The sequence below is a fragment of the Muscardinus avellanarius genome (assembly GCF_963383645.1).
Source record: "Muscardinus avellanarius genome assembly, chromosome: 7".
Lineage (NCBI taxonomy): Eukaryota > Metazoa > Chordata > Mammalia > Rodentia > Gliridae > Muscardinus > Muscardinus avellanarius.
Window position 1 is genome coordinate 24,711,864 of NC_137793.1, and position 22,102 is coordinate 24,733,965.

At 47.6% G+C, this 22,102-nt stretch overlaps 1 protein-coding gene across 1 annotated transcript; it reads right to left on the minus strand.

The window, feature by feature from the left end:
- Positions 1-14,528: 14,528 nt before the first annotated feature.
- Positions 14,529-19,750, minus strand: BOD1 (biorientation of chromosomes in cell division 1; the record flags this gene model as incomplete). The annotated part of the gene is made up of 3 exons (XM_080699570.1): positions 14,529-14,724; positions 16,076-16,200; positions 19,523-19,750. The coding sequence occupies 3 exons, from the start codon at positions 19,748-19,750 to the stop codon at positions 14,529-14,531; spliced, it is 549 nt and encodes a 182-aa protein (XP_080555696.1).
- Positions 19,751-22,102: the final 2,352 nt, after the last annotated feature.

The following is a 22,102-nucleotide window of genomic DNA, read 5'->3' on the forward strand; positions in this document are numbered from 1 at the left end:
CCAATGTTGGCTATAGTGTGGGGAAAAGAGGATACCATGTTCTCTGCAAGGAAATGTGAGGCTCTGGAGAGCGTCTGACAGAACAGGTCCAGGTGAACTGCGGGGATCCTCTGTGGGAGCCCCAGCAGCTGCTCTCCTCCCTGGATATGGATGCGGCTCTGGGCCACTTCCTGCCCCAAGGAATGTGTAAGAAGATGCTCGCTCAGCCCTGTCTCCAGCAGGGTCGGCAGAGGCCGCACAGGTGTCCATTCCTGAGAGGTACATAGAGGCACACATTGGAGAGGCAAGGAAGGAGAGGTGCACACTATTAACAATGACCTATGTTACAGATTACTTTCACATCCAAGGGTGCGCAGGAAACACACAGCAGGGTAGCCCTGGTAGGAGGGAATCCGGAGTGAAGAGTGGGATTGTATTGATTGAGGATGGTTCCAAATTCCTTGCCAGTCCTCCCATCTGGAGGCAAATCTTTCAAATTTTAGCGTTTTATTTTTCCTCTAGGATAAAATCTATTTACATATTACCCTTCTTCCAAAACAGCCTTTTTGAAGGATAATTACTGTCGATATTTTTATATATAATTAAATTTCTAGGTCATCAGGAATTGTTTTTATTTAATTTTCCACATAGGAAAAATTCATTGGTGGAATTCAAAACCTCTGTATGAATTGGGAGACAAAAATACATTAATAGAACATTAGTTTTATTTTTAAAAGTGTTAACTTAGATAATACCTCGTCTCAGAAATGATTTGGGATAGTTTACATAAACATGTACCAAAGAAAGAAAAAAAAAGTTGATAGGAAACTCAAGATGAAAGTAAATTAACAAGAAAACCAAATATATTCATATTGGAAGGAAAGAAGTTAAACTCTCTCCTTGCAGACAGGAAAACCTCAAGAATCTACCAAAACGCTCTAAGAACTAATAATTTAACAATGTTTCAGGATACAAAATCAACATATAAAAATAAAATTTATTTTGATATGATAGTAATGAGGAAACCAAAGATGAAATTAAAAAGATAAACCCATTTAAAATAATAGTACTGGTTGGACATGGTAGCATATGCCTGTAATCTCAGCTACTTGGAAGGTTGAGGCAGGAGGATAAAAAATTTGAGGGTAAATCAGTAAAACCCTGTCTCAAAACAAAACAAAACAAACAACAACAACAAAAATAAACCAGAGAGCTACCTCAGTGTTAAAGTGCTTGAGGGGCATAAATAAATACATAAACAAATAAGTAAAACAATAGCATCAAAACAATAGAATACTAAAAAAAAAATAACCAAGGAAATATAAAACCTATACTCTTGAAAACCACAAAACATTGTCAAATGAAATTAAAGAGAATATAAATGCATGGAAAGCCATCTCATGTTCATTCATTGCAAACTTAATATCTACAAGATGGTACCATGGGTTGAATAATGTCCTCCTCTGTCCCTTTGAAATCCTAGATGTGACTGTGTCTATAAATATGGCTCTATTAGCACTAGGGTCCCTGCAGATAATCACCTGAGCATGCGCTCCTTAGCGTGAGTTCGTATCCGGGTTAACTGATGAAAGGGTAGATCCAGCAGCAGAGAGGTGTGCATGCAAGGAGGTACAGGCTGGGGTGATGGCTCCACAGGGGACACCAAATATTGCCAGCGAGCCACCAGAAGAGAAAGAAGAAAGGAAACAGATTCTTCTCAGAGTCCTCCGAAGGAACCAACCCTACCAAGAAGCTTGACCTATAACTTCCGGCCCCAGATCTAGACATAATGAGATGCTTTATTGTTTAAGTTATCCTGTTTGTGGCACTTTGTTATGGCTGCCCTTGCAAAGTCAGTTCTCCCAGAATTGATCTGCAGATTTAACATAAACCCTAGGGAATGCCAAGTGGGGTCATGGCAGGATTTGACCAGCTGATCCTAAAATTCATATGCAAATTCAAAGGACTGAAATTAGACCCAAAAAAAAAAAAAAACAGTCTTAGGAAAGAGCAAAGTCCAAGGACTCATGATGGTCCTGATTTGAAAAACTTAACTACAGACTATAGTAATCAAGATAGTGTGATGCTCACAGGAGGACACACATACAGATTAATGGAACAGATCTGAGACTCCAGAAATAAACCCTTACATTTACAGACAATCAATTTTTGACAAGCTGCTAAGACAACTGAATGTGGAAAGAATAATCTTTTCAACAAATGGTGTTAGGACAGCTGGATATCCACACGCAGAAGAATGAACTGGGACCCGATGTCATACCATAAACAAAGACCAATTCAAAATGGACCAAAAACCTAAACAAGGCAGGCGTGGTGGGTGCCAGGCGTGGTGGGCACGCTTGTAATCCCAGCATTCGGGAGGCGGAGACCGGAGGATCACGGTTCATGGACAGCCTCAGCTACTTAATGAGGCCCTCTGCAACTCAGTAAGACCCTGTTTCAAAAAATTTTAAAAAAAAGAATATAAAATAGAACTGAGGGTGTAGGTTAGAGGTAGAATGCCCCATCCTCAGTACTGCAAAACAAAACAAAACAAAACAAAACAAAACAAAACACCTAAAAGAAAGAGCTGAAGCTACTAAACTCTTAGAAAACATGGTGTAAGTGGGTGACAGTTTCTTAACAATTGACATCAAAAGTACAAGCAACAAAATAAAAAAATAGATAAGCTGGACATCATTAAGATAAAAAGTGTTGTACATCATATAACAACTATAAAGACGCCAAAGATAATCCACAGAAAGGAGAAAATTTCTGCAGATGACTTCTAAGGGACCAGCATCTAGAATACCCCAGGTAGTGTCGTCTACATCATGAATCATGATCCGCCTTGCCCGGAGTCTTGAAATAATCTTCTTGTGAATCTCCCAAACAATGGTGGAAAAGTTTTCTTTCTTTCTTTTTTTTTTCTCTGAGAAGACTGTTTGGAAAAAAAAAAAAAGAAAGAAATAGTCACAAAACAAGAACAAAATAGTCTGTCCCAAGAGTGTCACTCCTCCTCATTCTTCCCTTTGAAAAGCAGCCATCAATGAGCTGTGTGCCCAGGAGTCCTGCAGGGAAGTACTTAAGAACATCCTTCCCAGCAAATGCCCCAGCACCACCTGGGAAACAGGGCCCTTGGGACCTGTAAGCAGGTCCCAGCCCTGGGGCAAGTAGCCACCAAGAATTTTTCCACTCTGTGATGGAGGGAAAGTTCTTGTAGGTGGGGCTCTTTAATGAAAGGCAAGGGCGATTTGGAAAAAACAAAATCTGGCTAGGAAATGCAAAAGTTATTTTCACTGCAGAAGGCCAGCTCTCTAATAAAATGTTGCAATGGCCCACATTTGTCTTGGCTACCACAAAACTTCATAGGCAAGTGCTTATGTGACTGTCCCTTTGATGATGGAGTTCACTTGCTGGGAGTTTTTCAAATTCAGTGGGACCATGGTCAAGGCCATGCTGTCCCTATCAACGGGAGCTGGAGTCACCTAAGGGTTGAAGTTTGTTTGCAGAAAGGGAGACGGAGGTTTCTGCTGGCTGGAGTCACATCGCCCACCTTCCTCTGTGGCGACTATGAACTTCCTCCACCGCACCAGCATTCAGGCTCAGGAGACACTGGGTCCCGGTCACTCTGTCCTTGAGCTGAGACAATGAGATCTGCAGAGGCCTTGTGTCCATTCCTCCTAATGTATTTCAATCTGGGTCACCCTGGTCCTACTTGACAGAGCCATTTGGGTAGGGAATTCAGGGTCTCAAGCATGTATTTAGGGACCTACGCGGGCACATACAGAGGAGCGCCAGGGCAGACCCCTCTACAGTGTGCGGCCTGGGGCAGGGTCCTGTGTCCGGGTCTGATGTTGTTGTGTTTAAAATTTTAGGTTAAAGTTTTATAACAAAGTGTGCTATGAGAGTGCAGTGCGGTGTAGTTGCTAAGAAATTGCTTAAACTAATAATGTTGATCAATAATATTGTACAAGAGTATTTTTTTAAGTTAAATAGTCCTAAATAAGTTTAAACTTTAAGTCTACCTATTAGTTAAGGTCATCCACCCTAGTTAAGGTCATCCGCCCTAGCTAAGGGCATCTGCCCAACCCAAGGTCGCATACCTTACATAAGAGACCCTCTCTCAAATGACCTTCTCTCATGTGACCCTGTTATCTAGCTAAGGGCATCCGCCTTAGCTAAACCCCCTACACCTACCCTATTATTTTAAAATCCATCTGTCCAAGTTACCTTATTGGATGGAAGCTGTAAATCCAAAAAGCGTCATCAATGATGTAACAGAATGATTTGCAAGATGCTGTACAACTGTATAACCCCCCCCCCCCAAATGGCGATCTTGGCCCTTGCCGCTTATGTGGAGACCTGTAATAAAGTTCGAACCTGTAATAAAGTGTGGCTTGACGGACTAATAAGTGGCTGTGGACAGTTATGCTCGCTACAACAATGTCAGGGCTTCCTGGGCTGCCCCATACACTGAGGCTCGGGCAGGCTGTGTCCTCTCCGTGTGCCCCGCTGTCTACTCCTGGGTCATGGGGATAGTGATAGGGCCACCTTGTGGTGGTGGCTGTGAGGATTCCACAACTAGAAGGATGTGGAGCATCCTCCTCCTCCATCGTCCAGGAGGATGCTCCACATCATCCCCTCACAGGTGATCAAGGTTTAGGAAGTGGCCAGAGGCCGGGGTTACACTGCACCCCCTGTGCAGATCAGCAAGCACCTGAAGGTCTCCTGCAGAGGTGCCGTCCCGTACTCTCTCTGGTTCCTCCCCCTTGTGACCCCAAGTGTCCCCATGTGCCTCCCCCGCTCCTGCTTCCTGCTCTTCACCTCTCTCCCTCCCTCCGCTTGGGAAGGACACCTTCCTCTCCTTGCCTCTTACCTCTGTTCAACATGGTCATTTCTTTGTCTAAGTGCACGTTCTTAGGGTCTCTCCCACCATCCCATTATTCCAAAAATATTCATTTTAGAGGAATAAAATGTTCTCCTTACTGGACCTTGGGTGAAACATCTCCATCTTTTTGTGACAGGTCTGAGGCAGGGCTGCCCTTTCATTTCTGCATCTGTATCTCCCATTGAAGTGAATCCCGAGGCCGGATGACATCATATTCATAGCATCAGGGCTGGCCCAGAGGGACAGACGACCTGCTTATGGGATGAATGAGCAGGTGGGTGGCCACCACTGGGTCCCTGGGCCAGGCTAGCGGGTCCTTCCTGTCTTCATGGTGGGACAGCACCCAGACAGCCCCACACCCACCATGCTCCGATCTCCCTCCTGGGAGGCACTTCCAGCACCCACTGGTCACTTCCGTTTTTATCCTCTCACCCCAGGGCCTCTGAGCAGTTCCGTGATGTGCTTTTTCCTAGCAATATGCAGCTTTGGCATTTAAAATGATCCCCCTTGGCCATAATTTCACCTTAAACAGAAAGCAAAGCTGTGTCTCCCGTCAGGATGTATTGGGGACAGCCCCACCCCCACAGTGCTCACAGGAGCCCAGGTATCAATCTCAGGTGTGAGCATCCCTGGGGGGAGCTGCACAGCAGCAGGGTCAGTCAGGCAAATGCACCATTTGAAAGGTCTCTGCCACCCTGGCTTGTTCCGAAAGCAGCTGGCAGCCATGTAGCTGAATTGGAGATTCTTATAGAGAGACACTTTGTAAAATCAACAACCACTAATTTGGTAGTGATTTTATGCCAGAAAAATCTGCGATGCTACAAACACTGACTCATATGGGTCCCTGTCGACCCCTGAGCTGGGCTCTGCTGGGGTCGACAGGGTTGAAGAACCACTGGAAGGTTGAAGGGTTGAAGGCCACTGGAGGGCTGAAGAACTTGGGGCCAGGGGCTGGAATGCAGCTCGCTCAGAGACGCTTGCCTGGCATATGTCAGGTCCCGGGTCCAATCCTCAGCACTGCAAAGACTAAATAAACCAGGCCAGTGGGCTCTGTTTTTCCAAAGGCACACTATGCTTTTGGAAGCTCAAGAAATCAACGAAGAAACCTACTGGCCTATCTCTGTGTCCATCTATTGACCAGACTCATGGCAACTGACGGTGCTGGGCCAGGTCCCCACAGCCTGGGCCACGCAGAGGAGGTGCCATGACAGGCACCAAGGGCCTCCTGTGGATGTCACCCACTTTTGAGGGTGAACGAACTAGAGCTTGCAGAACAGCACGCGGAGTACAGGTGTGTGCTCCCTCCGTCTCCTTCAGAGATTTCCCACTCAAATTTTCATTTCTACATCTATTTGTGGAGTCGTTCAATAAGTGTGCTTCTTAGTAGCCCTCTGTATCCGGCTTCCATATCCTTCCAACCATGGACAGAAAATAATTTTTAAAAATAGGCCTCTATCTAACATGAGTGGCCTTTTTTTTTCCCCCTTGTCATTATTCCTTAAACAATACTCTATAAAAACTTTCATATAGCGTTTACATTGTGTTAGTTTTCATAAGTCACCTAGAGATGATTTAAAGTACACGGGAGGATGTGTGTCTGTTATGTGCAAATACTATGCCAATTTAATAAGGGCCCTGAGCTTCTGTGGAGCGGAGCCGGGAGTTGGAGGAAGGGCCTGGCACCAGTCGATACTGAGAGATGCCTGTATTTCACTGGAGGTGCTGGAGTGTGCGCTTGGTGCTGGCTAGAAAGGGTCAGGTAAGCAGTCCGAGGGTTGATTCCAGCGCGGGCGTGGAGCAGGGCTTTGCTAAGACTGGGGGTCAGACCTAAATTCCCCCTCCAGGCCTGCCTCTCACCAGCTCTGTGGCCTGGGCTACTCCTCTGCCCACTTTCTAAAGATCCAGGTCCTGGCCCGGGGCCCTTTCTGGGAGGTGTGAAGATTCGAGGAGAGGGCACGAGCAAGGTGCCTCCTCCTGGCCTCAACTGGGTCAGGCGAGCTGGGCACCCGAAGCAGGGGCTTACACTGGGGAGGTCAAGGCTGAGCTGGGAGAGGAGCTAAGGCCCAGGCCGGGGTGATGGCTGGCGTATGTCCTGGTCTCAGGGCCCACCACTGCTCTGCCTGGCCGAGGCTCTTCTGCTGCCACCCTGTCCCTGGATGGCTGTCATTCTATCAAGCCAGGCTGCCACCCTCCAGCTGACCTCCAGTGGGGCCGGCGGCCTCCAGAGCCACCAGGGAGCAGGCGTTGCCTCCTGCCGGCCGCCTTGGCTGTTTATAGCAGCGACGCTGATGACAAACACTGTGGCTGGGCCTGGGTGGCTGCTCCACAAAGACAGCGTTCAGGCCTTGGCTGGAAGGTTGGGAACACAAGGACAGTGAGACAGGAAGCAGGCTCAGGCCAGGGGCTGATCCAGGTCGAGGGAACCAGACAGACAGTGGCAGTGACAGCAACCATAGTTTACTGTCTAACAGACTGCGCTACGGGCTTCACATGCATGACCTCAGCTATTTACTCACGAGGAGGAAACAGAGAGGCTGAGATACTTGCCCAAGGCTGCTCCACTGTGTCTGGGGGGAGCTGGTGTTTTTGAGCCTGACCTCTCTCTGAGGTCAGCTGGTGCTAGCTTGCCTTTCATTATTTTGCTTCCCTGGGGGGGGGGTATTAATACCAACAGCTTCTGTTAGAAGATTCTCTATAATTCTCAAAACAATCATTCTATAGCTGAGACTGTGGTTCACAGATGACCAGTGACTTGCCCACCTCGCTTCTCCAGCGTCGGGGGTGGGCAGAGGCCAGGCTGAGCAGCTCTCTTCTGACACAAGATCTTTGCCCCTGGCCTGCAGTACAGGCAGACAGATGTGCTGCTTCCATACTGCATAGCGAGCATCCTTTGGGCCCGGCCTCCGCCTCTGCCCCACCCAGCCATCTCTCTGGCTCTGGGATAACCGCCGCTGGGCCATGCTCAACTGACATCATTTCACTGGGGAGGTACCATCACTCCCCCATTTTTTAGATAAGAAAATGGAGTCTGTGCCTTCAAAGCCAAGCTCACCTGACCACCTCAGGCTCCTCCTCGAGCACAGGCCCAGGTGCGCCTCACAATGGGGCTTGGGGTACAGCCACTGCCTCCTGCTGGTGTTTGTCAGGGTGCAGGGTCCTCTCCATCCCTCCTCAGGCCAGGCAAACCCTCTTTGGCAGGTGAGCCTGGCTCTGACCTCTGCACTCAGCTGTCTCTTTTTCCTCCGGTTCCCCAGGGCTCTGTGCTCACACGCTCCATCTCCGTTCCCCCAGATTTTGGATCCTGCTGATTATCTGAAGGGCACAGTCCCCACCCTGAGCTGGGCTTCCATGACCTCCTGCAGGGGGGCAAGGCACTTGCCCAGGTTCTGCTACCCCCGGCTGGCTGGGTAGCTTTGGCCAGCTTGCTCCACAGTTCTGGGCTTGTTTCTCCATCTGTAAAATGGGATGATGACAGCCGTTCTATGGGGTACTGCTATGGTTAACTGGGTTGTCAGCAGGTGCTGTACTTGCTGCTCCTGTGAGGATTATCACGTGGCCTGCCCAGCCTGTCTTGTTTCGTAAGTGGTGGAAAGAGGCGAACTAAATGCCAGTGTTCCTGGCTTCCCGCTACCTGACACCTCCTCTCCTAGACCCATTCCTCTTCTATTCTACCGTCATAGCCATCCCAGGCAGCCCTTTCCTCTTCTTCCTTTCCCACCCTCCCGACCCATCTGGCCACCTTGAGGTTCAAGTGGGCCCAAGAGCTCTGCTTGGGCAGAGGCGGCCCTCTGTCCTCCCCACATCTGTGGCCCCTGCTCTCACAGATGCCCCTGTGGGGGCTTCACGCTCTTCTGCCCTGGCAAGGGAGGCCATGTGCCACCAGAGTGGTGAATTCCAAGAGTTGGCAGAACACAGGGGAAACGGGCAGAGCAGCCTTCTGACAGCTGGCTGTGGTCCAGGGCCATGCCATCCTAGAACTGGTGTGGGCCAAGACAGCACCCTGTGTGGTCCAGCCTGGCTCCCGGAGCTCCATCAGGGTCTAGGACCAAGGGCCTGGTGGATAATAAAGGACTGCTTCACCAATGTCAACTGAGCAAACATTTCCTTGGGGACTCGTGGGGAGGTGGGACGCTGGGCCAAGGCAGGAGATGGCCCTGGGTGTCCAGGCCAAATGGGACCCACTGTATAATGCAGACCACGGGATGTTCCCAGCATCGACTCTTAAGTGGAATGACACAGTACAATATTCCTTTTATGGGGATTCCATCCAAGGATGTTCCCTGTGTTTTCATTTTCCCCGCTCCCTGCCTAAGCATTCATGGAGAGATTTGTGCTTGGAATGGAAACCAGTAAAATCTTATTAATAACTTATGAAATATCACCATAGCTTGTGAAGATGTCTGCATAACTATCACCAAATTTAGTGGGCATGTTAGTGATGGTCTAAACTGGTGAGAGGGGAAAAAGTCCTGGGCAGGCATCAGAGAGGGGCAGGTTCTCCCAGAGATGACACGAGGCCTCAACAGAAGCTTGGAACAGAAGGAGCAGGGACTGTAAAATAGTGGGACAAAGGAAAAAAAAAAAACAAAACCAAAAAACAAAAGCCAATGGGTTAGTCTGGCTCCAAAACCTGCTCTTTCTGCTCACATCCCCAGTCCAGGTGGCCTGTTTCCTCTTGTGGCCAATCCCAGAATCAGCTGAGGATGATGGGAGAATGTTAGTTACCTTGAAAGAAAGGAATGCAACCAGAATGAACCTCTGGAGGGCCTGGGAACAGTAGCACATCTGAAATCAAATGATCAAGAAAGGAAGATTCCAGACCTGGGGCAGGGGGAGGGTAAGACGAGGCTGAGTACTTTGTTGGCCCCAAAAGTTAGAAAGGGCTGGGAGTAAGATGGAGAAACAGAAGACACAAAAGCTAGCTATGTGAGTAAATTGCTTCTCCTGAGTCTTGGCTTGTCTACAAAAATAGAGACTAAATCCTAATGGTCATGAAAATTAAGTAAACTTACACCTAAGAAGAGTATCATGAAAATTAAGTAAACTTACACCTAAGAAGAGTATCATGAAAATTAAGTAAACTTACACCTAAGAAGAAAATACTCCTTGGTAGCACCGTGTATATTTACTTCTTCCTTTAAAAGGTTTATGATGAAGATCCTTCTGGAAGCCACATTCAGGAGAGATGGCCAGGGGGCAGTGTGGAGCCGGCCAGCAGGCCTAGTGTGAGGAGTCGTGAGCACTACCGCGTGGCCTTGCAGCCCTGACCAGGTGACAAGACTGTATAAGCCGACTTGGCTCCTACCTGGGCAAGGTGATGCTCAGAGCTTGGCTGTGCCCCGCTCCTTAGGATGGCCAGAGGCGGCAGGCTTGGCCCCTGCCTGTGCTCAGCTAAATAGTCCCAACATGACAAGTGCCAGCCTTGACTACACATCAGGCCCTGATTTTTGCTGGGTCCCTGTAGGCATCTTTCTTCTGTCTAGAACTAGTAAAAGCCTTCTGCCAAGTCCCAGGCAATGTTATGAACTAGCAAATATCTTCAGAAGACTGCTCACAGCTTTAGAACACCTACAGGGTTTATGTTATAGACAGACATGACTAAATCAAAACGTTCATATGCAGTCCTTGCAAGGGACTATGGGAGAATTTTAAATGGCAAGAGTCTTAAACTTCAAGAGCTGTTAGAGAACATGTACATCTAATAATCATAATCCTTCCTTAGCAGTCAAGACCACTAGCTTTCAAAAGAGGTTCCTAAAATTAACATGATTTCTGGTATACCTGAGACTCACCTGGAGGGCTTGCTAGGCCCCACCCCAAGTCTCTGAGCTTGGCACACCTGGGAGGGGGCCATGACTTAACAAGATCAGGGTGACACTGATACTGTTAGCTGAGGATTTTAGATTCTGAAAAACCATTGCAATAGCTGTTAGTTTTTATTTGGTTCATAGTGCTAAAGAATGATAAAGAATGCATGGGAACCTTCTCCCCGACTTGAATGCATGGAGGCTAGGGCGCAAAGACCCAAACAAGGATAAGACCAGCCCTGAAACTTGCTATAGAAGCCGGAGACTCACTGAAAGCCTCCAACAGCTGCTTCTAAGGGAGATGGTGGGCTGGCGATACTGGGCAGGCACGTGCTGGTAACAGGCGCATGCCAGAGCAATGGTCTCCAGCAGCAACGGTAGGTGCTGGTTAAGCAGAGGAACTGGTTCAAATGGGATCCGGCCCTTCTCTCCCTGCCTGCCTTCTATCTTAAACGAAGATGAACTGGCCGTGACTGTGCCGCGAGGCTTCGACGGGTTTCAGTGCTGGTGCTGTTTGTTCTGGTCTTACAGTGAGCTTGTGCTCCCTGGGTGTTTGCAGAAAGCAGTGGGCTTCCCAACCTTAGGGAGATGCCTACCTGCTTGAGGTTGGCCAGGATTTGCCTCCTGTTCAGGCATGAATATGACAAGGGTATTTAAGGGGCAAAGTATTTCTGGCTGCTCTGTCTTTTCTTAGGGGAATTTTTCTACTTTATTTCTGAACACGTGATTTTCCAGGTTCTGCAAGACTAATCTAAAAACCCAAAGCATGAGGACTCAGTTGAGGGCACACAGACGCAGCTGTCACCCACTGTGGGGAGGCAGCAGAGCCCGGCTTCCTGTCCCCTGCCTTCCTGGTGCTAATGGTCTTGCCAGCCCTCCAGCACCTGCCAATCTATATGGCATATATGCCTGGGGAAAGTGGGCACTCTCCTGCTTTTGATTTGGCTTAGCTTAGAGCCAGTGAGTCCTGTCTCAACAGCGGTGATATGACTATGATTTCTTCTCTAGTCTGTTTCATTTTTTCCAAGTGAAAGCTCCAGCATAGGTGGATTGATAGAATACCATGATTTTTTTTTTTAAAAAAGTAGAAATTCCTTGGTTATCTTGGGATATTTAATATTTTGTGACAACTAGGATGCTTCTCATCTGGTCCTGCCTTCTTTAGTAATAGAGCAAAGAGAGCTGAGATGGACCAAGATCTACCTGCTAAAATTAGACACGATTAGACTGTAGTCTCTGGTCAATTCTGTCCTTTTTCTTGCTGAACTGAGGTCAGTGTTGGACAGACAAGATGCTGGGAGGATCACCTAGAAGTACTGGGGCACAGCTCTTCCTCCTGGAGATGCCTTGTGAGGAAGGGGCTTCACAAGCACGGGATCAACAGACTGGCCACTCACATTTAACTATCAGGGGAGCAGAGAAGACTCAGTGCCCCTTCTCTGGGAGCTGAGAACCTTGGTTGGTTGTCAAATTCTGTGAGTCAAAAGGCCAGCAACCCATTTTTATCTGGGAAAGGCAACTGCACCTATCAGGAGGTGAAAAGCAGATTACACTTCACACGTGACTGCCACCTGTCCTGAAGGTGTGGCCAACTGGCTATTTTATGAGGGCGCACACTGCAGAAGCACCTGGCTGCCTTCTTGGCAGGGCTATCCTGACTATGGGGTATGTGTGGCAAAGGTGGAAGTGGAATGTTTACTTTAACACGGAACAAACAGTTTATCAGATCAGGGCTGGGGATACATGTAAGCTCAGTGGTATAGCAATAGCCAGTAGTACACTCAACTAAGAACCAAGAACTCTTAGTTTAAAATAATATCTGCTAACAGTCAAATCTTGCTGTGCAAAGGTCACCTAACATATCTTTTGACAAGATCCCTAGGTGAGACTTCACGCTGAAGCCTGAGAAACACTGACATAGTATGCTGCCCTCAACTAATCAAGAGTGTCAGCGATGGACTGGGGAGGAGAGAAATACCTGGCTCTGCTCAGCTGCGCCTACTGGCTTCAGGGAGAGCAGCTCCAAATTTTAGTCACCAATCCTTCCCTGCCATGAAGTCCTGTGCTGTGCTCAGAAATGGCATACAGGCAGAGGGGAAGGTGCCCCTCACACGTGTGGAACTACCATCCAGCTTAGGAGCGAGCACCTCAAATGATTTTAATATAAAACTTACACCATTTATTATTAATTCATTTTTCTAAAAATCAAGAACACAAGAACAGAACAAACACATCCAAGACTTGCCAGCCCTTGCAGGGCAGGAAGAAGCCCTGGACAGAGGAGCATCTGCGAAGGTTTTCCTCACACCAAATGTCCGAGCTTCCTCACTCATTCAGGGCTCCAGGATTTGTCATCTCTGATGAGAAAAAGGAAACTGGCTAGAAGAGTCTTTTACAAGAAGGTCACAACCAATTTTAAGGCCATCTGATGCTAATGGCATGTACATTTTAGTTCGTAACCATATCAAATAAGCTCTATCAAATACCTACTCCCAGCTAGCCTTTACCGTCCTTATTCTATGAATTGCCTTTTGGAATGGATATGTTCTTTCATTGTAGTTTCTGTTTATTCCAGAGCACAAAACCCAAAATCCATGTGCAGCCTGTGTTCAAGTATAAACGTTTGTTGCAGGACAACCCCAGGCTTCTGTAGTGTTTACACCTCTGTAGTGTCTGCTGGGCATCTGACCCTTGGTCAAATTCATTAAGTGGCAGCCCAGTGCAGGAGGCACACGGACACCTTTCCACTGTCAAACATGTTCCCTGCTTAGTCTGCATGCTGCCCCACAGTCAAGGAGAAATCTTGGAATCAGCGGTGTCCTGGCTGACTGGAATGGTTCTCTTTTGGAACAGCCTCTGTTTCTTCACCATTCATTAGAGGGAGTTTTCAAAAGTGTCAGGTATAGTCTAAAAAGAAAAGACAACCATATAAATATGCCACCTTTCGATAAGAGACTATATTCAGTTAATTTATATTCCTAAAGAATTTCACAATTAGACTAGAAAGCTTAAAATTGGATGTTTTGTACTCCAGAAGAGACTTGAGGTCATTTCCCAAGAGATGCAAAAAGACAGCCCCCATCCTGAGTGAGTTCCCAAGCCTGAGACCCTCACAGATACTCAAAAGCCCCAGTCAATCTCCCGACTCACCTATTTATTAAGAATTAGACATCTGAGGGAATGGATACAAGATCATCAAGGGGGCAAGACATACCTCAAGGGTCACCAACAGTGGTGAGGCAAAAAGCGCACTCCTCAAGTCCACTGATGTACCCCAAACCTGTGAACACCCATGGTGCTCAAATTTTAATAACAAAGGAGTGCTCATAATAGAAGAACCCCACAGTGACTGACATTAGTACCCCAAAACCCTGTAAAACATGTGGAAACTGCAGAGCTCAAGGCAGGCTGAACACCATTTAGGACAGCACTGCAGATGCACTGCTGCATTTCATATTAAAATCGAAAACTCAGGGAAACTCATGTCCAGAAAAGAGGCTCACTTAAGCAATTTCAGAAAAACTCTGATCTGGACTCCCAGGTATACACCCATCCCAGCTTGGGTCATATGAAGCATTTATCCATAGCTTAAATGTCTAGCTCTAGTGGCGCGCGCGCACGCACGCGCACGCGCGCACACACACACACACACACACACACACACGCCAACACAGGATGCTGCCAATTAGTTCTCAATGAAAAGTGATTTCTAACAAGAGGTGAAGCCCCTGCAGTAAACTCTTTTCTGAATAAATATGAAGTATGATCCCCCAGTTACAGCTTACCCCTTTTCATTTTATCCCTCTATAAGCCACAGACACATGCTCCTGACAAAGACGAAATACTGGACCTTAGGAAGCGTCCTGGGATGGAGCCGCAGGGCCCTTGCCTTCAGGCTCCGGAGGCGGTGCTGGCTGCGCTTCTTTTTTCTGGGCTGCCAGGAACTCATGAATTGCTCGTTCTATCTGTGGCCTGAAGATGTGGTTGAGTTTTGGATCCACCACTTGAGAAATAATCCTGTCCACTCCTGCTTCCAACATCCCTGACCTGGTGGCGACAAAACAGACTCTTGAGTAGCTGGTTCCCTTGAGAGTCATTTTGGCCCAACCAGCCCAAGCGTCACTGAGAGCCCGGCGAAGGCGCAGCTGGCGATCCACCCAGCCCACGGAGCTTGGCCACTGTCTTCACTTTTGAGGGGCAGATCACAGCCAGCAGCTACCCATTATTCCTAATTCACAGTCTCACTCTCACCTGTTACCACTTCAACCTGTACACGGAACTAAACAAGACCAACCTGCAACCTGACTTCGGAAGACAAAGAGCAAGTGCCACGTGAAGGGGGCTGGCCAGCGCGCAGAGCTGAAAACCTTGACCTCGCGCAGCGCCAGGCTGGGTCTGACGCTTTTTCCTCCGGCCTTACCCTCTTACTAGTCAAAGCAGAGGCCACCTCTGGCAGCAACCTGGTACCGATCCTCCAGTGGAAATCACACACACCAGCAATGTGCATTGCCAGCGACTCCGTGTGGCCTTTGGCTGTGGCTGGACATCACAAGAGCGCCCGGTGCCACCACTTCCACACCACCTCCCCACTCCTAACCTTGGGCAATCCCCAATTTTCTCTCCCCTTCTGTAACTGTTAGGTCATGGATGTTATAAATGGAATTATGTACCAGGTATCCTTTTAATATTGGCCTTTTCTCCTTTGTCATAATTTCTGGATATTTCTATTTTAAAAGGGACAGGTTCCACAGGCCTTTAGACATTTAGGAGAGTTTGGTGGATCAAAATGTCCTGAACATAAGCACTGATGTTAAAAGAAAAAAAAAGATTCTGAGCAGATGGAGAAAGCTCATCTCAGGACACCAGAGGCCATGACCCCCGTCCAGCGCTTGGTGGCACTGATCTTTGGCTGAGCTCTGTGATGCTTTGGTCTATATTGTGAAGGATAATTCCTGAGAAGACCACGACTTCCTGGAAGCCACCACCACACCTTAGAGGTAGCCAGAGCAAACGAAGGATTTACAGCACTCAATCCACTGTGGAAATGAAGATCAAGCTCCTCTTGCCCATGATCCAAACACTGGAATCTTGCTACAAGGCTCACAATCATGGTTAGACTCTACTGAAAACTTGAAACAGCAAAGGAGCTTCACAATTTGGAAGAGCTTTGGACGCACCCTGCAGAGATGCGCACATGGGTGGCCCACCAAGCTGGGTAAACCAGTGAGAATACAGCTGAGCGTATTGCTTCCGCACCTTGGCTTTCATGGGTGGGGGGACCTGCTGCATCTGATGTAAAGCACCTTCAACCGCGATTAAACAGCGCTCACAACAGCCTTCCTGGCATCGCACCTGTGATTACTGCTTTTTCCAAAACTCTAAATCCTGAACCACTTACTGAACCACACTCTGCCTCAGACCATTTCGCAACTGGTTCTTGTTCATTGTAGGATTCCACTCCTGCTTGTCCAGATGGGTCGACACAAAATTATCCACTTTTTGCCTCAGGTTTTGGTAAGCTGGCTAAAATATTAAAGAGACAATGTCAGACGTTATATGTTCCACAGCTGTAGAATTCAGTCATTCAGAGCACTGCTATTCATAGAAAAATGTATTTTCGACTGTGATCACCCTTCCTTCCATGTGACTATCCACACTGCCCCGTGGTGGGGCGGCCATGACTACCGGCTACCACGGGTGCCCATCTCCTGGAGGGCACAGTGCCAGCTGCTTTGCTTACATGATTCCCTGTGCTTTTCAAATAGCTTCTCCTGCTCTCATTCAGAGGTTAGACTTTTAGACTGAGGAAGCACAAACAACTTGCCCACATGGCTGAAATGTGGCAAAGCTAAAGTTAGACCCAGGCTACTTTTGAGTCAAAGATACTGGGTTTTAGGACAAGCAACATCTCTCTCTAGGTGTCTCATTTTTGACAAGTCACTATACCTCTGAGTCTCAATTTCCATCTGGAAGACTGAAATGCTCCTGTTCTACTTACCTCAAGGAGGTGTTACCAGCAACAAACCCAGGAAAGTCCTTTGCATAAAATGGAGGGCCACTCATCAATATAGACCAAGCCGGGCGTGGTGGTGCACGCTTGTAATCCCAGCATTCAGGAGGTAGAGACCAGAGGATAGCGGTTCGTGGACTGCCTCAGCTACTTAGCGAGGCCCTTCCCAACTCAGTGAGGCCCTATTTCAAAAAATAAAAAGACTAAAAAATACAGCTGGGGATGCAGGGTGAAAGTAGAATACCCCTAGGTTTCATTCCCAGTACCGAAAAAAAAAAAAAAAAAAAAAAGAATACAAAGTCAAAGCCTGTGAACACTATTAAAGGCTGTGTAGAAGCAACACAGTCCACAAGAAAAGTCCAAGAAGCACTTGTTGGTCCTAAATATTCTAGATCGAACTATAATCAGGAGAACAAAATTATAAAGTTTCTCAGTGAACACAAGGTGAATACATGTGCTGAGCCTCCAAGACCTTCTGATACTATCAGCTGATTCTCCAAAGCAGGTACAGTAGTGCAGACTGCTGCTGGGAACCCGCTCTTCCCTTCCTCCCACTGCAGGCAGAGTATACTTCCTCAACCACTGAGTTTAGCAGTGTAGAGCTCTGGCCAGCAGAGTTGACAGTAAAAGGCCTTAAATGCAGCTCTGCTGTCTGATTTGGCTTTTATGACCCTGTATGAGAGCATGTATTGGGTACCACAGCTTGCTCCTGCAGCCTGGGTCCTGGGACGTACACACGTGCAGCAAACCAAACCCCAGCCCACAGCCTGGACCCAAGCCCGGCAACCTGCAGCCAAAACACCCAGCTGAAGCCTAACTGGATCCACTGAACTTTGGCTGGTTATATTTCACTGAGATGTAGTTGTTACGCGGCATGACTGTTCCAGAGTTTCTAACAGGGAAATAAAGTTGACAAAGGAACCAGAAGTCCTCAGCTCCATTACTGGACTCTTCCAAAAGGCCAAAAAAGCAGACATGCAAGCAGATTCTTCACACTAAACTTAGTTTAGTGGAGGGATACAGTCCAGTGATTCCATGGACTATTTTCCTAGCAACTCCTTTTTCCTAGTAACCATCTTCTTTTTAAAAGCATAGCAGCTGCCATGTTCTGACCACACTAACAATGCAGACATTCTCTGAGATTTTCTAAACTGCAGTTGAAAGTCTTCTTTTAAAGAAAGAAGCTGCATGAGAAAAATCAAAGGATACTAGTAACCAAAATGATGACTCCACTCAGCAGGGAAAGTAAAACAGAGAATAGAAACCCTGGTTCTAAAGGCATCCTTGTCCTTCTGCCATAAGTTTTTTCATTACATGCTTCCTTGGGTTTCATGAGAACAGATACTCCCCTTTGCTTAAGGGGTTAGATTTGTCAACTTGTAACCACGAATCCAGCCTGTTACTACACTCTCTACTACTCAAAATAACTCACCTGGTTTGAGATGATAGAAACTATTTACTGAAAACAGATACAGTGCAAGGACCATTCCCATCAAACTTTAAACCCTGACAATATAAAATAATCCCTTCAGCTCAAAAACTCAAAGAAACTAATGTGCCTGTTTAACACTTTACTGTTCTACCCATCCCTCTATCTACCGGCTTTTCTATTTATCTAAATTTTGAAGAAACTTCAAAGCAAATCAGACATCAGTTTTTTGCCTTCCTCTAAATACAGCAGTGGGGCCGAAGTATATACATTCCTAACAAGTTCTCAGGTGATGCTGGCTTAGCTTTGAGGATGAGGTAGTAACTTTCTTATTCTTGTATTCACACAGCTGAGCATATTAAAGGCCAATTAAGTGTTTAATGAAGACAGTAGGTCTTCCTTTATATCTGTGTCTGACTTTGAACGACTATGACAGGCTCAAAGAGGAGGGGCCCAGTCAGTAACCGACTCCTAAACAACCTACCTTAGTCTTGTTATGGACTTTCTGAAGACCGAGAAAGTGAACATTGCATCAACTACAAAATGCCTGACACTTATCACCCGCTACTACATTAAATCCAAACACTCTCGGCAAGTAAATACAGTGAAACTGCATTTTACTGGGAAAACTGGTCTATGGCATTATGATCTAAAAAACAGGCACCGACTCCCTTTTAGTCAGTGATGGGTGCAAAATAAGAGGGCTGCTTTTACAACTTATCTCAATTTAATCTCACACCAGTGTGCAGATCACTGAGCTGGAGAGGAGAAACAAATACAAATAGGTATTAATATGCTGATGACTGTGCATTCCAGCCACTGTTTACTGTCAGCTGCTTAGAGATGAATAGTGAATGGGTGGACTTTTTTTTTTTGTGTGGTACTGGGGTTCCTGGAAGCCCTTCTACCTCCGGGCTACACTCCCAGACCTAGTTTTACATTTTTATTTGGAAACAGGGTCTCCTAGGCCAGCGCGCGCGGCTGGCTTCGAACCTGCGCGATCCTCCGGTCTCTGCCTTCCAAGCGCGGGGATTACAAGCGTGCGCCACCACGCCCGGCGAATGGGTGGAAATTCTAAAGCCTTTCTGCATACCTTCCTGGCTCCCCTGTTTTTAACACACAAAGGTTTATTAGACTCAAAAGAGTTCCACCTTGGGAAAGGCAGTGTAATCTCTGAAATCCGTACTGAATCCTGGTTCAGAGAAACCGGCTGACTAAAATCTCAGCCAGTGAGTGCGGCGCTGGAAAGTGGAACCCACGTGCGCATCACCTCGCAAAAAACTCTTGGTAGTGCCCCAAGCGGCGGACGGCGTCGCTGCTGAGATTCTTAAGTGCTCCTTTGTGTTACTCGCGCGGCTTTAGAGAAATCAAAGCTGCGGCGCCGACGGCCCGCTCCCCTCCGCTACCTTCGTGTCCACGTCGGCCAGGCAGTCTCGGCGGAAGCTGTCAAACAGGCCGCGGCTCTTGAGCTGCTCCACGATGAGGGAGATGAGCTGCGGGTCGCCGGGGGGCAGCGAGGCGGGGTTGACCGGGCCGCCGCCCGCGCCCGCCGCCCCCGCCGCCCCGGCCGCCGCCTGGCCCGCCCCGCCGCCGCCCGCCCCGCTCGCGGCCCCGCCGCCGCCGCCGTCAGCCATGCCTGCGCCCGCCGCCCGCGACGGAAACCGAAGCCGGCTTCTGCTCCGGGACGATGGGCCTGGGTGACAGAGAGGAAGCGAAGCGGCCCACGAAGGCGACGGTGGTGGCGGCGGCGGCGGTGGGGGCGGAGGTGGCGGTGGCGGTGGCGGTGGTGGGGGCGGCGGCGGCAGAAACCGCCCTCTTGGCTCCTGTCGCGCCTGGGTGACGTCACAGACCGCATGTGCATTGTGGGACGGTTGGTTTCCTGACGCCATTGTCGGCGCTCTTATAGGTGTAGATCTGACCCACACGAACTACAACTCCCGGCAGGTCTCGGGCTCGCTTGGCACGCGTTTGCGGGGCAGCCTGGGAATTGTAGGCGCTGGCCACGTGATCGCTGTGATCTGTTGGCCCGCCCCGCGCAGGCACGCAGCCTATGAGAATAACCTGCGAAGCAAATGAAAAGTAGGGATTGCCAGGTTTATCTCTTATAGACAGTGATTCAGTATTTCTGGGCCCGTGCTAAGAAATCCGTGCTTTCGATCTGCTTCCTGGCTTCCTACTGGAACAATATAATCCGGGGAATCTGAGAAACAGTAGGCCGGGCACATTTCTATTATTAATGTGTGCCACTCCTGCTTTTATTAGCAATGCATACTTGTCTTATAAAAAATAACAAAGTGTAAGAATAAATTAGAAGCTACTCTTTTGTCTCTGATTTATTCTAAGTATTAAATATTGTCAATATTACTACCAGTAAGTTAATACTGAGTAACTTTAATAAGCCAGGTGTGATGCTGCGCACTTTATTCAACACTGCTTCAGATCTATCTGAAAGCACGCACTATTCGTTCTTTTTGCAGATGCAGAAACGGCTTTGCTATTATTATCAGGAGAATTCGCTATTCTCACCATATACCTAAGAGACAAAAGAATAGAATTTGAACCCAGGTTTCCTGAATTCAAATTTTGAATGTTTAAGGTATACAACATCCCGAGAGCTAGCTGTCATTATAAAATAGTTTAATACCTGATATCCTGGCTTTTTAATACCCCAAATTTACCACAGAACCCCATAGTTGCCCCAGTTTCATCCTTTTGCCCATTATTAGCTCTTATCCTGCCCCCAGCCCTGGAAATTATGTCTGATGGTTGTTATTCCCTCACTTACCTGAGCAATGGATGTGATATAAACAATAAATTCTGCAATCTCCTTGACTTCAGAAAAGATGCAGATCAGGCAGAGATCCTGGTGGCTCACCACTCTCCTCTTTGCTACTTGAAAATTTAAATGAGCCCTCGCAATAAATATCCAGGTGTTGGGAGGTTATCAGCTCAATCATTTTAAATGGTTCTATTAGTAACAGTCTTTCTTAATAACTCACCACCCGTGGGATTACCAAATGTCTGTTCCTACTAGTTGACTCTGCGCGGATTACTCACCTCCAGCCCCAGGAGAGGCCTTTCAGGCTACCTTGGCCCCAGGTTTGTTCTAAGCTCCCTGACCATTCTGACCAGCCTTGTCTATATTTTTGGCATATCACACTTTCTATCATCAGGCGACCATTTTTTGGACCCCAGACCTAAACTGGTCTTGTCTCTGATACAGATTTTTAGAGCCTCAGTTTTGTAGCAATTACTGCAATAAAAATGAAAAATTAGGTGGGCGTGGTGGCACACGCTTGTAATCTCAGCATTTGGGAGGCTGAGAACAGAGGATAGTGGTTCGCGGCAAGCCTCAGCTACTTAGTGAGGCCTGCTGCAACTCAGTGAGACCCTGTTTCAAAATAAAGAATAAAAAATAGGGCAGCGGGTGTAGCTCGGAGGTCAAATACCCCTGAGTTCCATCCCCAGACTTGCAAACAACAACAACAACAACAACAACAACAACAACAACAACGAATAGTTTGTAGGCTAATTGGCTGCCTGTTTCCCGTCTGGAGTGTAACCTTTGGAGCAGGAATGGGAACTTGCTCACCACTGTGTCTTCAGCCCTTAGCACAATAGCTCAAGGTAAATGCACAAGTTTCTGTCTGTTTCCTGTGGATGCTGGACAGGGTCAGAGAGTGTGTAGCAGAGGGTATGTGGGTGGGATCATCATTTATAGTCAGTCTTCAGGAAAGAATTGTTATAACAGGAGATGATGGGTTAATCCATCATGATTTAATGGATAAGTGTCTTGGAGACTGACAGGAGATGGTTTACACTGTGGAAATCTTACAGTCTGTCTTGGGGCCATTGTGTCCCTGTTGCTGGAAGTCTGGGACATGAGAAGATGCTACACCCCTTAACCCATGACCTTACCTCGGGAATTTATGGTCAGTGAGGTAGGAGTGGGTGGGGAATGTGGAGATAAGATAGTCAAGACTAAG